The sequence below is a fragment of the Anser cygnoides genome, chromosome 1 (genome assembly GCF_040182565.1).
Source record: "Anser cygnoides isolate HZ-2024a breed goose chromosome 1, Taihu_goose_T2T_genome, whole genome shotgun sequence".
Taxonomy (NCBI): domain Eukaryota; kingdom Metazoa; phylum Chordata; class Aves; order Anseriformes; family Anatidae; genus Anser; species Anser cygnoides.
Genome location: NC_089873.1, coordinates 117,638,987 through 117,654,849, shown reverse-complemented (window position 1 = coordinate 117,654,849; position 15,863 = coordinate 117,638,987). Strand labels below are relative to the sequence as shown.

At 39.9% G+C, this 15,863-nt stretch overlaps 1 protein-coding gene across 1 annotated transcript; it reads left to right on the top strand.

Moving 5' to 3' along the window:
- Nucleotides 1–244: 244 nt before the first annotated feature.
- On the top strand, nucleotides 245–8,499 carry RSPH1 (radial spoke head component 1). Its single transcript, XM_013181229.3, has 9 exons — nucleotides 245–425; nucleotides 582–695; nucleotides 814–919; nucleotides 2,214–2,304; nucleotides 2,507–2,642; nucleotides 3,407–3,478; nucleotides 5,774–5,987; nucleotides 6,396–6,542; nucleotides 8,315–8,499. Exons 1-9 carry the CDS (start codon nucleotides 318–320, stop codon nucleotides 8,362–8,364), a joined length of 1,038 nt encoding a protein of 345 aa, XP_013036683.3. The 5' UTR covers nucleotides 245–317; the 3' UTR covers nucleotides 8,365–8,499.
- Nucleotides 8,500–15,863: the final 7,364 nt, after the last annotated feature.

Here is a 15,863-nt window from a genome sequence, read left to right as displayed (position 1 = left end):
TGGGAACCCTCCGAATACTCGGAGGTCTCAGCTCACCAGCCGCTTCCACAACCCTTAGGTAAACGGAAGAATCACAAAAACAGGCAAACCCAGCCCACGCAGGTAAACGAAAGAAGCACAAAACAGAGAATCGCAGACTAATCGTTTATTAACGCAGCAATCCCCGGCCCCACGGGCCCTGCCCCGCCGCCCCTCAGCACCCGGGACAGCAGCGCGCGCCCCCGCCCGTTGCCACGGCAGCAATATGGCGGCGGAGCGCTTCCCCCCCCCGCACCGCCCCGACGTTGCCAGGGTGACGGCGGCGCCGCGGCCGCAAGATGTCGGACCTGAGCTCTGAGGAGGAGACTGAGGATACCGAGTCCGAGGAGACCGAGACCGAGGACACCGAGGACACCGAGGCCGAGGAGACCGAGGCCGATTTGGGGGTCCGGCGGGGCGCCGTGGCGGGGAGCGGTGCCTCGGGACGGGGCGGGAGGGCCAGCAGGGAAAGAAAAGGGCGAAGGGCGCCGGTCACGGGGTGTTGAACGGTGTGTGGTGGCAGGTCTGTCCCTCTCAAACCGTTTTTCATCGCATTTCATTAGGAGTATGATGGTGAGCGCAATTCAGCAGGTGAACGACATGGACGCGGGAAAGCACAGCTACCCAATGGTGATACGTACGATGGTGAATATGAACACAGTTTGAGAAATGGACAGGTAGGACAGAGGCAGAAGGCAGTGTTTGCCTCACGTTTCCACAGTACTGTTAGTCTGGTCACGATTGAAACAAAAGTGAGAACTGACAAGTATTTTATCTATACCATATATGTTTCAGGGGACCTACAGATTTAAAAATGGTGCTTACTACATTGGACAGTATCTTCAAAACAAAAAGCATGGCCATGGTGTTTTCTTTTATCCAGATGGATCAAAATATGAAGGTAAAACACAGAATGCAGTTGCAAGGATTTCCATAACTGAAAGACACATTTCTGCAGCCCCCATAATACTAGGAGATGGTGAAGAGTGTATTATTTTAAGAAGATAAATTTGCTATGCAACATTTGCCTTTTATCCCTTTTTCACAAGCTCTGAGAGCAGGGTGTTGTGTTTTTTTTTTTTTAAATTTATTTATGGGGATTTATGTGGATTATTGTGAGAAGCGTGGTATTTAGTAGCAGTTTGTTCTTGTCACTCATCGAGTCCAGTTCCTGGGTCTGCACAAGAAAGATTATAACTGCTTATTTCTGTATGATGATTAGAACTAGAGTGTGTTCACTGCAGACTTTATTAGGTCCACCCTTAAAAAACAATCAACTGATCAGAGCACTTAACATAGGATTGGGATGCCACTGAAGTTTGAAGAAGTTGAAATTTACACAGTTTCTCTTCTTCCAGCGGAACACCTGAAGCCTGAAACAGTATACAGCGGAGTAGATCTTAAGCCAAGACAGGTCTAGCTGACATGACAAAGCCCACATGCCTGTGTTTTCAAATCACCCTCCTTGTATTGATTTTATTATTGTTCCTTAAGAAACAACAACTGGGGCAACAAAATGAAGGCAGTGGAGGTAAATGAGCAGGGAACCTCAAGGCAGAACTTCCAAGACAGATAACAGAACCTGGAAAATCTCTATGTGGGGAAGTCTTTCCTTGGCAGCAAAGAGCAAAGAAGACAGTATCTGAATAGAGGAACAAAACCATCTCAAGTGAGAACATTAGAACTTTTTTTGTCCCTAAATGAGAATTGTTCTTACACACATACCCAGATCAGAAGGTGGAAAGTTATTGGATAATCTTGCATGTGGAGCTGTTGTCTACTCTGTTACATCTACTGATGGCTCTTCTCATTGTCTGTCGGGGTTCTCACCCATTTGTCAGATACATGATAAATTAAACTTTTCTCTGCCAGAGAGTACCAGTACTTCTTTGATTTAATCTATTTTGGTTGACAGACAAATTAGATATGCCTAGAGTTTAATAGACATATGTTTCCCTTTCATTTGAGATTTTTTATGTTTAGTGGGAGGAAGTAGTCTTTGTTTTTTTGTTGTTTTTGTTTTTTAGTAGCCAATCAGTATGCTGGCATAGCTTTCTTTTCCTTCGTTAATAAGGTGCATTCTCCACTCACTTAGAAATTAGCTAAACTCATGTATGATAACTTTATAAACTGGCCACTATAACACAATGAAATATACCACATCTCACTCTAGTTTTGATGTGTTCTCATTAAAGGAAGCTGGGTGAATGACCAGAGACATGGCTATGGAGAATATACCTATGCAAATGGAGACACCTACGCTGGAGAATGGTTTAACCACAATAGGTTTGTTTCATTCTTACAGTGATGTTTCAAATCACCCAGTAGCATTACAATATGGTGGTTATTTTCAAAGTGTAGATGACTGCAGCAAATCAAGTGTTACTGGATGACGTTGGTATTAAGCCTTAATACCTTACATATAACAACATCCTACATTCTTTTTATTCGGTAATATAAAGCAAGATTATTTTTTTTTTCTCCTTAGGCATGGACAAGGTACATATGTGTATAAAGACACTGGATCTAAGTATGTTGGTGGTTGGGTAAATGGAATCCAGGAAGGAGAAGCTGAACTTATTCACCTAAACCACAGATTTAGGGGCAAGTTTTTGAATGGAAATGTAAGTGTGCTGGAAAATTCATTTGAACAGTTAGCGTAGCATTGTCTTAATATCATCTGTTTGCATTTAAAATGACAAGGTAGGCTCCTGTTCATGTGTAGTATTTCTTGTACCATACATGTAGCAGATGAAACAGAATTGATCTGCAGATCAGGAAGCCAAGTTTCTGCAACTTTGCTTTTAAACAGTATTACAGAATCAGAGAACGGCTAAGGTGGGAAGGGAGGTCATCTGGTCCATCTCCCTGCCCAAGCAGGGCCACCCAGAGCAGGCTGCCCAGGGCCATGCCCAGGCGGCTTTTGAAGATCTCCAGGGAGGAGACCCCACAGCTCTCTGGGCAGCCTGTGCCAGTGCTTGGCACACTCACAGTAAAGAAGTTTTTCCTGATATTTAGACAGAGCCTTCTGTGCTCTGGTTTGTGTCCGTTGCCTCTTGTCCTGGCACTGTGCACTACTGAAAAGAGCCTTTGCACCCTCTCTTCAGGTATTTATAGATATTGAAGAAATCCCCTTGAGCCGCCTCTTTTCCAGCCTGTACAGTCCCAGCTCTCTCAGCCTTTTCTCACAGGAGAGGCGCTCCAGTCCCTTGTTCATCTTGGTGGCCTTGTGTTGGACTTTTTCTAGTATGCCCATGTCTCTCTTGTACTTGTACAATATTGTTATTGACTATTATGTGAATTTCGTAGTAAAGCATATTTTACATTTATATGCTTAGAATTTACAGACTTTATAGTTCTGTTGACCTTTTTGTATCTCTCTGTGCAGCCTGTAGGTCGTGGAAAATATGTCTTTGATATTGGATGTGAACAGCATGGTGAATACATTCAGTCAGCAGAGGTAAATGAAATAATGAAAGTTACACTGAATATCAGAGAACTCAGTAAATTGAATATACTGCTGAGTAATCAATAAAATGCCTTACAGATACTGATGTTAAAGTATCTTAGATCTAACCAGTCAAAAAAGGTGGAAATTTATGCTTTCTTTAGTACTAAATAAGATTTCATTTTACATTTTTCTTTAGCTTCTCTACTGTACAAACTTTGACAACTAAAAGGTGTGATTTTTGCCTTGCTTGCAGACAGAAATGCTTTTTGCTTAAACCTTGGAAGAGTCAGGACCTACCCCAAAATTTTTAGGTTTCTGTGGTTTCAGACCACAAAAGAACCGAAATATCTGTCTGTACATTTAACCTGTATTCCACTTCGTTCTGCACACCAGAAAACAATGGAAATTATTTCTTGTTATATTTCTGAATTGCTTGATGCTATGTCTGCAAAAGGTAATTTCCAGAAGATTCTCGTTTTGGAAACATCTCCCATCATTGTCCAGGTCCTGTTGGAAACTTAATATTCACAGCTACTAATCACAGGGAGCAACTGGTATCAGGGCCTCTTTATCCTTCTCCTTCAAGCGTGAACCTTCTTAAGTCTTTCTGACTAAAATGATGCTAAATAGCTACAGAAGTAAGAAATATATATTAATATTACCGTTTTGATTTCAAGAAAATATGCCACATTTTACCTCAGAGTTTTCTACCTCTGTTGTCTGACACATTAGTTCCCATTATATACTTAAAAAATTCTCTAATGCAACAATTGTTTTATAACATAATTTCACTATGTTTCAAGTTTCTTCTGTTGTGTATATTTTACCTTTTCCAAGCGAGATTTACTTTTTGTTTTTCTGTCTCTCCACATTGGACCTCTAATTTTATATCAATAGTGCTTCGCTATTAGCTTTAAGAACCAGAATGATATTCCTGTGGTAGAAATGATGCTTTTTGGGAAGTACTGGCGGATACACTATGCCTCTGGAGGAGACATAATCCCTCTTTTCTGGTGGGTGGAAGAGCAGTGAGTGATTAGTAGAAATACATATTCTGCAGTATATGCAGCCCTGATTCTGTTCCAGGTGCTTTCTTTGGCCAACTTGTTCTGGCAGCTGTAATGACACCTGTTCCTGTATTTCCACCACTAAATGTAGCTGTACATAAATACCATTCTCTAAGTCCTAGTTAAATATTTTCAAAATCGTTATTTTTTTAAATACTAGGTAAAACAATGTAAAAATATTCCTAAGACAGGACAAAATAATAAAAAAGATCTTATCATTAGTGATAGAGATTTGCAAAACACAGAGACTGCTTTGCTTTTTTGGCTAAAAGCAACAGAGCCTCTAATCAAGTATCAGATTTGTATTTAGGTGCCTGGCAACAGCTGGCATGAGTATCTAAAGTGATGTGTATATAAAATTCCCAGACGATAGGGAATTGTTGGATGTCCTGATTTTGGAATACTAGGCCATTAGTGTGGGAGTTTAAATATGAATTTAAGAACCTAAGGTTAAGCATCCAACTTCTGAAAATCATTACTCCCAGGAAAAGTCATCTCTTCTCATATGAATACTGTAGTGACTATGTAGAGCAAGGAACAGTGCTGTCACTGAAGTAAGATTAAATTTTGCCTTTTGCTTTCATTGAAGTAATTACAAATCAAGGCCCATTTAAAATAAAGAACATTTTAAGGGAAGTTAGCTTGCAATGCAGGTAATGATTTTATTACTAATGCTCCTTCAGATTTTGATAAAATAAAGCTTTTTTTTTTTAACTGAAAAATTTTATCTTCAAAGTTCAAAACCATAAGCTTTGTGCAGTAACTTACTGCTTCCCAAATCCATTCCAAGGTCTTCCATAATCAAAGACAAAGTCAGAAAGAGCTGTTTTACCACTCTGTTCCTGTATGAGATCGACAGTGGAGCATTTACCAGGCAGAGCATCATGTCTTAATTTGCCACTGCTATGCTATAGACAGGCATAGAAGGGGAGACATAGTTAATATACCCCTCATGGCCACTTATTTTGAGGAAGAGAGAAAATTTTACATTTAAGAAAGAAAGCTGGAAAGCACAGATCATTAGTATTGGTCAACTGACTTCATCAATGTTCAAAGTGTTGTTCTCTTCCAAGATGTGCAACTGCTGAAGTTCCTCCACCTGTCAGTGCTTTAAAAGTCTGTCTTATTGCCATTTTGAGCCCAGGTAAAGAAATCTTAATACATAAGCACATATCATCTTAGCTACTGCCTTAATACCCGTAAGATGAGATCCTGGATTTTAAGAGTTGTCTTTTAGGATAAAGAGGAGGAAGAAGAAGAGGAGTCCTCATTACTTGCTGCACCAAAATGGAAAGCAACAGAAATTACTAAATTAACACTCTGGACACCCAGTGTGAAAAAAGCACCTTCTCCCAGTGAAGCCTCCCCGGCAGCAGCAGCAGCAGCAGGTGAAGCAGTGGAAGAAACAGGAGGAGCAGTAGATGGAGAGGAGACAATGCCAACAAATGCAGGTTTGTTCTGATGGACAGCTGGAAACTCTGTGCTTTGACTATCCCCTGAAACCGTTTTTTTCAGGTTTAATTTCAAGTAGTGTGAGATTTTTTTTTCCCTATTATTTACCATATATTCAGTATTGGAAATTACCAAGTCTGTTCATAAATGGCACAATACATATACGTCAGTTTTATCTTACATAGCATAATAAGAAACAACTGTCTTGGGAAGCCTGTGAATCATTTTAGTCTATATCATGGCCTGTTATACAAACTTCATTATAAACAGTTCCAGAAAATGTTGTGGGTTTTCTCATGTGAGTGAAGACTGCAGACCTCAGTCAGTTATTAGTTGCTGAATGAAAACGAGGAGTGCAAATTTGTAAAAAATAGTTTTCTTCAGTATTTTTAATTTTCATATTTCAGTCACTGATGAGACCGCTGACGGTAGGGATGATGAGCCTTCTCCTCGTGAAGTATCCAGTGAAGTTTTCAGCCCTGAAAAGCATGCAGAGGAGGAAGATGAGGGAAGCAGAGGGGAAGAAGAAAACATACACGCTCAGGAGGACCAAGGTGAAGAATGGGGCATGCATGCTCATTCTTCAAAGAGCAATCAGGTTTGGAAATGGTGCATGTCAGTCAGCTGAGGACATGCTGCTCTTGCTGGAAGGCCCATTTTAAGGCTGAAGAGAATGTGGGAAGCTCTACCTTTTGTAAGGAGACCAGTCCTCTAAAGATATAAACCGTTTTTGAGTAATCAAATTCAATTTGTACCTTAACAGTGCAAATTTGTGATATTGCAGTGTGGCATTATCTGCACATGTAGAGTTGACGGCACTTGCAGAGCTGAGTTTAGAGGTGACCGCACTTGCGAGCTTCTTTTTGTACAAAACTGAGAGAGCAGATGTTCGACCCTGGGGAATTCAGGGATTTGAGCACACCACTTTTCTGTCGTGACTGGAACTGTGTGTTCCTGTTCTCAGGAAACAGACAAAAAATTCTGAAGAAACAAGTCTTAGGTATTGTTCTGCATTATGATTCGGATAGCCAAAAGTTAGTGTCTGGTTGATTGTTCCTATTACAAAGCAAATTGGTTTGGCATTTGGAATCTAAGGTTTTCTACTGGGCTTTTTAGAAGCCTATTTTTATAGAAAATTACTAAAAAGCAACATAAAAGGAAGCATCTATGCTTACCCATATTTAGTTGATAAGCTTCCACCTTATAGTGCTTTTTGCATTTGTTAAATGTTACCATTTACAAGCTTCTGATGCAGGAAAACATCAGATAAATTTCTCCATTTGTTATCCATCCATTTTACAATAAATCAAAGCAAAGCCCTACCCATAGAGATCTGAAAGACTATTCACTTGAAAATTGCATAAGAGTTCTTGTAACTTATTTGCTCTCATTTTTCACTCATCACCTCTGAAGGTGACCTCCTGCTTCAGGGCAGACTAGCCAACTAGCTGATCCGGTATGTAGGACTGATATCTTACAGGATCCCTGGGTTTGGATCAAATCCAGCAGAAATCTAAGTAGGTTTCCTGAGTAGCTCTGCTTTGGATTTGGCAAAAGTTCGTTGAGCCTGGTTTGTCTCAAAGTCTTTTGGACTCAAGTAAGTCATTTTTGACTGAACTTGATTCTAACAAATTTTCTGGCCTACTACAATAAAGCAGTTCTGGTATCCCCCCCCCCCTTTTTTTTTTTTTGGTATATTTTGAGGACAAATGTCTCTCTCTCAGAGACAGTACAGATGCATATTCTAATGCATGAAAACACAGGAACGTGATAGGTGTTTTTGAAGGTCTTTCCAGCTCTATTTCTAGAGTTAGAGTTGGATTTTACATATTTTTCAGCATAAGTCTACAGCCATAATTATTTAGGCTATACATTGTTCCCCTGTCTTTATATTTAGCAAGATTAAGTTATAGTAAAAGAAAATGATTTGAAGAAAATACGCAAACTGTAAGGAGCAGATGTAACAAAATCTGTTTTCTAGCAGGTTTGCCTTCTCTGTCCCGTTAACTGTCATTTTTTCCAGACAGCAGTTCCATCCTTACTCCATGTTTCTGTGCTGCTTCTCTACATAGGAGACATTCTTTGGCTATTCCAGAGTTACATATGGACTGGCTGGCAGTCAGTCTGTGTGTACTGAGTCTGTCTGGCAGCTGACAAACAATGTACAACAGTTAAGTTCAAGTATTGGCAGTGAAAGGCAGTGGGAAGGAGGACTGTGGTAGACAGCATGATCCTAGAGTTATGTTTTAGGTTATTAGGATTATTTTCCAGTATTTTATACTATTAATTTCAGTTTCCTGTTTTTTTTTCTCCTTTGCTTCCACAGGAACTGCTAGTTTAGAGGATAAGGAGGATGAATCAAAGGAAGCAGAGTAACTGGATACAATCAACAACAAAGGCAAAAAAAATCAGAGTAAATCATTTGTTATGGTAAATCTGAAATATTTTTATTCATAAAAACCTTAGTTAAGATATTTTGAATAAACATTTCTGTCACTGTTCTGTCTGGAATATATCTCTCTGAAACTTTTATGATCTCAGACTGTGCAGTCTCAGGACCAATTTATTCCACACAGCAGGCAGTCAGTTGTTGAATTCAGTATGGGATTACTCTGGGTCCATAAAGTTGTGTTCTTACACATTTGCAGAATCAAAGCTTTGAAATACTAGGCATGATAGTTTTAAAATGGAACATTTGTATGCCTTCAGGAACAGAGCGGACCCCTTAATGCTTGTGGTAAGTACATTGCTTTTGAAGATCTATGTTCATTTCTTCACAGGAAGATGTCTTTCAAACCTGATGAATACCTCAATGTTGCCCCAAAGTTCAGAAGATGGTATCCATCTTGGGAATTAGTTAACATGCTCAAAGGCAATCGTAGAATCTTTTAGTTTGGAAGTAAACTCAAGAGTTCTTTAATTCAAAATTCTGCTCAAAGCAGGGTCAACTTTAAATTGAGATCAAGTATCTTTTTTCTTTTTTTTAGTGAAGTCCAGAATACTTCTAAGGGTCAAAGGTGCACAACCTCTTAGCAATGTATTTGAAAGCTTAGGTATCCTCAAAACGAATACTTTTTTCTACTTATATCCAGTTATAACTTCCCATTTTCCAGTTTATGACCACCATCTCTTAATTCTCTTACTCTGTACCTCAATTAAAAAAGAAGACAACCCTTGACTTTATATTACCTTATACATATATACATATTATTACCTTATACATATATATATATTTATATATATATATAAATAGGAAGGCTGCTGGTATGTCCCCCTAAAGCATCCTCTTCTGGCTAAACAAGCTCAGTTCCCTCAGCCTCTCCTTGCAGGTCATATTGACTGTTCCAGCCCCTGATCATCTCAGTGACCTGCAGCTGGACTTGCTCAAGTCTTCTGGTACTGACAGGACCTAAAACTGGATGCAGTATTCCAGACAGAGTCTAATGAGTGCCAAACAGTCCCTTCCTTTATTCTGCTGACTGTAGTGCTTTTAGTACAACCCGGTGTGTTGCTGTCATTGATTGCTGCCAGAACACAAGGCTGACTCTTGCTTCGCCTATCGTCTGCAAGGTCCCCAAGTCCACTGCAGCAGAGGTGCTGTCCAGCCATCAGTCCCCAGTCCATGGCAATACAGGGCTCCCTCCCAGGTGCAGAACAGGATCGGGACTTGTTGATTTCTTCAGTATTCCTCTTGGCCCATCCTGCTAACATGTCTAGGTCCGTCTGAAACGCAGCCTTGCTCTCAGAGATACCAGCTGCACCCCCTGGTTTAGTTCTGTCTGCAAACCTGATGAGAATCTACTCTGTCCCCTCTAGGTTATTGATTGCTTCATCCAGTGCAGCCCCTAACCATGCCCCCACCTCACAGCTTATGCTCATGCCTCTTCAGGGACCCTGCTGATGTCCCATTTTCCCATCCCCAGTGATTCACAGTCTGCACACCTCCTCCCTCAGGTAATTCAGCTGGACCAGGACACACCTCCCACAGGGGAGTAACTCATTACCTACAGCCCCATCAAGAGACATCAACTCAAGACCTGGACACAACATCCCGCTGCCAAAGCCAGGTCTAGACTGACACCACGGATGTGCCAACGGTACTTTCCCCACTGGTGCTGGAGATCAGGCCCAGAAGCTCATCAACACTGATGTTGCACAGCCCCACGCTGTTTGCAGGAAAGTTTCTGCCTTCCCCCAGCACCCACACAAGTTCTGTTTGCTGCATTCCCATCTCCCAGCTGAATAAGCATCCCCGCGCAGCAAGAAAAAGACAAACACCCAGCAATCCCTTATGGGCAGGCAGCTAGCTATGAACATGCGGCTCCTTTTAAATCAAGAACCTGTCAATCAGGAGGCAGCTAGCAGGAGGTATCAGCTGAAGAAGCCTTCTGGAAGCTGCCAGAATCAAATGTCATTATATATATAGTAAGTCAAAAGGCCAGAGCAAGGCGGAGCTGCACAAAATATTGTACAAGCACTATATGCAGTAGATGTATTTTTCCTCTTCTGCAGATGAAAGAAGCTGTTCTGAAACATTGTTTTCCTGATAATGTGCAAACAATACCTTAATTGTTACCAGATGCATCTTTGTGACTTTAATTTTCTTCCTCATACTTGTGAGAATATTGGTATGACTCCTGATGGGTCTGGAGCCTGAGGTAGAGAGCTGCCAGCCTGCAGCAGTTTGGTTTTGAAGTGAAATAACTGGCTTTGGCCTGATTGCAGAAAGAGATGTCGAACCAATATTACTGAAACAGGGCTTACTTTTTTTTTTGTTTAATTATTATTTTTATTTTTATTCAGGAAATAAAATCTATTCTAAAAGTTTAGTTTAGGGGAAAAAAGGAAAACATTTTCTCTACAACTCACTTCAGCAAAGATATACCCAGAAGTTTAAGTTAGTGATAAAAATGGATTAACAGACAGTGGAGATAAGAAGAATTATATGAAAAAAATAGTTTTTTACTTCTTCCCACATTTTTTCTCCTATCAGACATGTCATAGTGAGAAATTTTCCAGGCAATCTTTTCCTTTGTATCTTACATGCCTTTTTTTATTTTTATTTTTCCTAGTCACACCAGTGTGACTTCAGTGAGCAAAGAGATGTGCTTTGGCAAAAAGAAATGATGCATTTCCATTATTCCAGTAGCAGAATCAAAGCAAACTTGGCTTGGTAATGTTGTTGGTCTTTTTATAAGAAAACTACAAATCATTAATTTACTAGCTGTTTACTCACCATATTCTACTGTAAATTTGGGAAATACCCTCACAACATATTATTCCGTTGTCCTAATAGACAATGTCTATTCCTTTAATTTCTTCTGATTTACTTTCATTTTAAGGTAATCTTCAAGATGAGTTGATTCTTGTTTGATGTATGAAATTACCTTTTTCTCTACAGCATCCAGTACTGTACTGTTTGTTAGTACACGAGTGACCTCCAGTGGCATAGCAGCAAAAAGTACACCCTTTCTGGAATACAATCGAGGACAGCTAAGAACATTTGGAAGCCTCTATGTGTTAGGAAGTGCTCCAGAGAAGATGGTTTGCTCCTTTTGGAAACCACTGGTGCTTTTGTAGGAGGAGACAATTCATTTCACTGTAACTTACAGAGATACCCTAAGGATAATTTGTAAATTAGTGAATAGCAGTTCCTTCATCATTATCTTGGAAAGAGAGGAACCCCCACCAAAAGCTGTTGCACTGAGGTATGCAAGCCCCTCTCATCCATCTGTCTCTTCACTTTTCAGTAATGAAGACTTTTAAATAGCATCAGAATAGTCATATTTGAAACCTCTTCCTGAATTAAAAAAAAAAAAAAGGCTGAATGCAGGGATATGACATTGAACTTAAGGTTTTGAAGTTTTCCCTTCAGCTTTTTGTCCCTAGATTACCATTCTAGTGTCTGAACAATTTTCTCCAAAGGTACCACAAGGGTTCTTTAAAAATATTACGCCATTTTAACCTACGCATCTAATGTTGGTTTAGATGTTCAAATTTTGCCTTTAAATCAATGGCATGTAAGCCAATGTGAGTTTTAGGTTAAAAGTGCTCTCCCAGATCCAAAGCTGTTTATGAAAAGGTGGTGCTTAGAATATCTGTGCTCCACATATCTTAGAAAAACCATCAGAAAACCCTGTCATAGTTGTCTTGCAGAGCTACATCTTCCCCAGAGATGGGACTCTTACCACAGTGAGCAAGGAAGCTGGTCAAGATAGTTCATTGCAGCTAAAGAAAGCACCTGGGGTTCTCAAGTTCTTGATAAATCCATGCATATCTACTTCCACCTGAAAGTGCAAATGTTTTAAAAACCCTCAGAGAGATGTCTATTTTACATTTACAGATGATAAGGGAAAAAAGACTTGTTTGAGCTGTTGCATTTTTCCTCTTTCATCCACATCATCCTAAGGTAATTTAAGCCATTTTCCAGAGTGCTATGATCTATGCATGCAAGTTGTAGGAAACATCCCTTTTGTCTAATTTTATGAATCCTTGCTTTCTTTATGTTTGTGAGGCTGCGGGAGGAAAACCTTGCAATATATAGGTCTTTTCTCTCTTAAAAAGCCTTCACATGCAGTGGAACACAAGTGCACATCTTTCCTCTTTTCTAGGAAGTCTTTTTTTTCCCCTTCCATTCTGAAAGCAAATATTTTTATTCATTTATTTATTTATTAACTGGCTGTGTACTTTTCAAACATGTTCAGCCTGGAGACTTTTACCAAATGAGAAATAATGTCAGAAATCACATGTTAGGGATCTTTCTTGTAAGCCCCCTTTTAAATATTGAAAGGCTGCAACAGCTTCCATACATACACATCCCACATAAAAGGCCATGTACTCTTTAAAGGGTCTTTGAAAACTTGCCTTGTTCAGACAGTAGGCTCAGCAAAGAGTTTATCTGTAACATGTTTCCCTAAGAGATGGAGCAGTACATGGCTAGTCTTTGTAAAGGAATGCATCGCACATGTTGCCATGCTCTTATATTCACCAAGCACAGCCCAGTGCTTTGCAGGTAATAGCTAAGGGTCACAGAGTTGTAGCCACATTAGCACACTGCTGTGCCTGAGATAATTAATACCATTATCAACTAAGGTCAAAAATATCAGTGTTATTCTAAGTTGAGAATGCCTCACCATGTGTGGCGTGGATATGAAGATCTCTGCACGAATCACTGCTGAGCCATGTGGGCAAGTGAAGAGTGAAACTACAGCAAGGAAGGAGGTGTTTTGCATTTCAGCACAGATGACTGCAGAGTCTAAAATTTTATTGTGTATATAAAATGGGAAGCAAAGCTGTAAAAGAGATTTGCAGGCTCATTCCTTATTCTTCCATCCGGCATACACAGTGTGGCTCCATTCATGAAGGAGAGCAATTGCTTGTGATTCATTTGCCAACCCACACAATCACAGAGATTTTCACTGGCAGAGGTGTTTCCACAAATGACTCTTTAGAGTTTTCTAAAATAACAGCTACTCTCATACGCTAAACAGTTTCTGCACCATCCTCAAGTACGGTGGCGTACCGGATGATGTTCAGCTGAACACCACAGCGCAGAGTAAATTACCTTCTGACACAAGTTCTGTGGGACCCCATTTCTTAAGTACATCCAGCTTGCTATTTTTTTTTTTTTTTGTAAAGACTGATGCTTGGGCAAGCTTATTATGAACAAGCTGGTGCTTGATAATAGTTTATATTGCATGTAGTTTCCATTCTGCATATTCTTTATTCAGCTTTCAAGCCTACCGGTGGCAAGAGAAACCTGACAAAACGGCTGGGAAATGATGTCTTAGCATCAAACAAATTTAGGTTCAAATGAGCTTTAAAAGACAGAAATAAGGTCCTTGTATTTTAAATGTGTTCTGTCAAAACTGAATTAGTGAATTTGCATAAACAGATTTGCAGCAGAAATCACTGCTGTGAATTAGAAAACATACGTATGTTGGTAGCATCTCTATTTACTTTTCCCCTCCAGTGGTATCCGAACACCAGAGTGCTACAGATTTAAGCCTCTGTTTTCCAAACACTTAATTACACAAGTAGTTCCATTAAGGAGGCGTCTTCAGGTGGATCAGGTTGAATGTTTTTAGCATCGTGGTCTTGTTTGTATTCTCTGTGTCCATAGAGGTAGGAGATGCTGTGTCCCAAGTTTCCCCACCAAAAGGAAAGAAAAGGAAGCTCAGGAAGATGCCATCTGGAGGTTTTGCACAGTTTTTCTCTGAAGGAGTAGGCAGAGGCCATGTCTGCACAGGTACACAGCACTACTGACTTCACGTTACAAGAGATTCCTAAGAACCAGGGTGTTATCTATTCATAGCTTTTAAGTGTCTTTTCAATTTGTCATCTGCACTGTTCTGCTCCTGCTTAGCTGGGGACACAGATTTGAGAGTTAATGTTAAAAAGCAGACCAGCCAGCCTCCGCTGAATGCAGACAATGATATTGACGGTTGATCCCCCTTTGGTCAATACAGACGATTAAGTAAAAAGAGTCAGAATATTGAAAACAGATTGGCAGGATCACAAAAAGGTGTGAGAACATCTGTTTCAGCAGACATGGCCTTGCAGATGGGTTACTAGTCTGTAGTGTCCCAATTGCAGAAATGGAAGAGAAGAGGGAAATAGAAAATTGCTGCTGCCACAAGAAGCTGAAGCCACTTTTGAACATAGCAGGCTGCTGGGAATTTGCTTTCCAAATAGACTCCATGGGAACCTGGGCTTAGGCAGAGGAGGAGGCTGCAAGACCCACTGGGAGGGTAAGGTGCAAGAAGGGGGGGAAACAGCAAAAGCTGTGAATCCAAGACTAATCACAAAGTTTCTCAATCTTCACAGAGAAATTGTTTTGGCGTTGTGATTATAGACAAGGAAATTGCTGAATGGTCCTAAACACGGTGTTAAAATCAAAAGGCCCAAAGTGCTCTCTGAATCCTTCATGAGAAGTATCAGATCTCCCCAAAAAGCTGGACTGTAAAATGCAATGATTCACTAACTCCTTCCAATGCACCACAGTACAATCTTCTGCTTGTTCAAATATTTCATGCTGTTCTCATATTCCAAGAGGCGTGAACATTTTAATTTTTAATCATCCATTAAAGAAAGTGCTATAGATCAAGACCCCATCAAGCAATAACTACTGTTCTGAGCCAGCAGATTTGCACATTTGCCTTGTACTATTATCAATGCTGGCACAAGGCTTTGGAAAAATCAGGAGCAAAACAGTTGCAGATTTGTTTTTTCTCTTGCTTTCCAGAAGAACTGGACTCAAGTGTCTCTTCATGTTGTTCTGCTTAAAAGTAGGCACAAACTTACTAAATGAAAAATTTCAGTGTTATTGTCCTATCAGGGAGTATGGGAGGAGTGTTAAACTGAGTGTTAAAAATCAGAAAATGTGTCCCCCACATCCTTCAAACACACCTGAAGATCCTATTAGGCAAGTAAGTTTGAGGTTTTGTTTTCCCACAAGGTGTCACCATAGATTAACTTCACTATAGGTCTTTCTCAAAAGAATTTACATTTTCAGTTTTTAAGACATAAGTGAAACGTTCGAATTCTCTAGGTAGTACTAAAAGTATCTATTAAAGTACATAACTTTGTAATGAAATAGCACCAACTAAAGAAAATTACATTGGAGTAAAATAATATCTAATTTCGAAGCTGCATACATGTCAAAAAAAATGAAAAGGAATTTCCCATTTCTTTTGCTTACTTCAAAAATAACTTCAAAGCTTCCAAGGACATTTTCTTCATTTTACCCGTGTTCAGCAATTTAATTCATATTATGTACACATCCCATCAGGAATTCTCTCTCCCTGCTAAATTTTTGCAACTAAGAATCCTCATATGTTGAAGATATAATTTCAGCTCTGATCCTACTGAGATAC

What these genes read in the sequence shown, in the direction of transcription:
- RSPH1 (XM_013181229.3), top strand. Translation starts at nt 318, where the DNA reads ATGTCGGACCTGAGCTCTGAGGAGGAGACTGAGGATACCGAGTCCGAG. An exon ending in AGACCGAGGCCGATTTGGGG is followed by an intron (nt 426 to 581) that starts GTCCGGCGGGGC and finishes GCATTTCATTAG; the next exon opens with GAGTATGATGGTGAGCGCAA. An exon ending in GACAATGCCAACAAATGCAG is followed by an intron (nt 5,988 to 6,395) that starts GTTTGTTCTGAT and finishes TTCATATTTCAG; the next exon opens with TCACTGATGAGACCGCTGAC.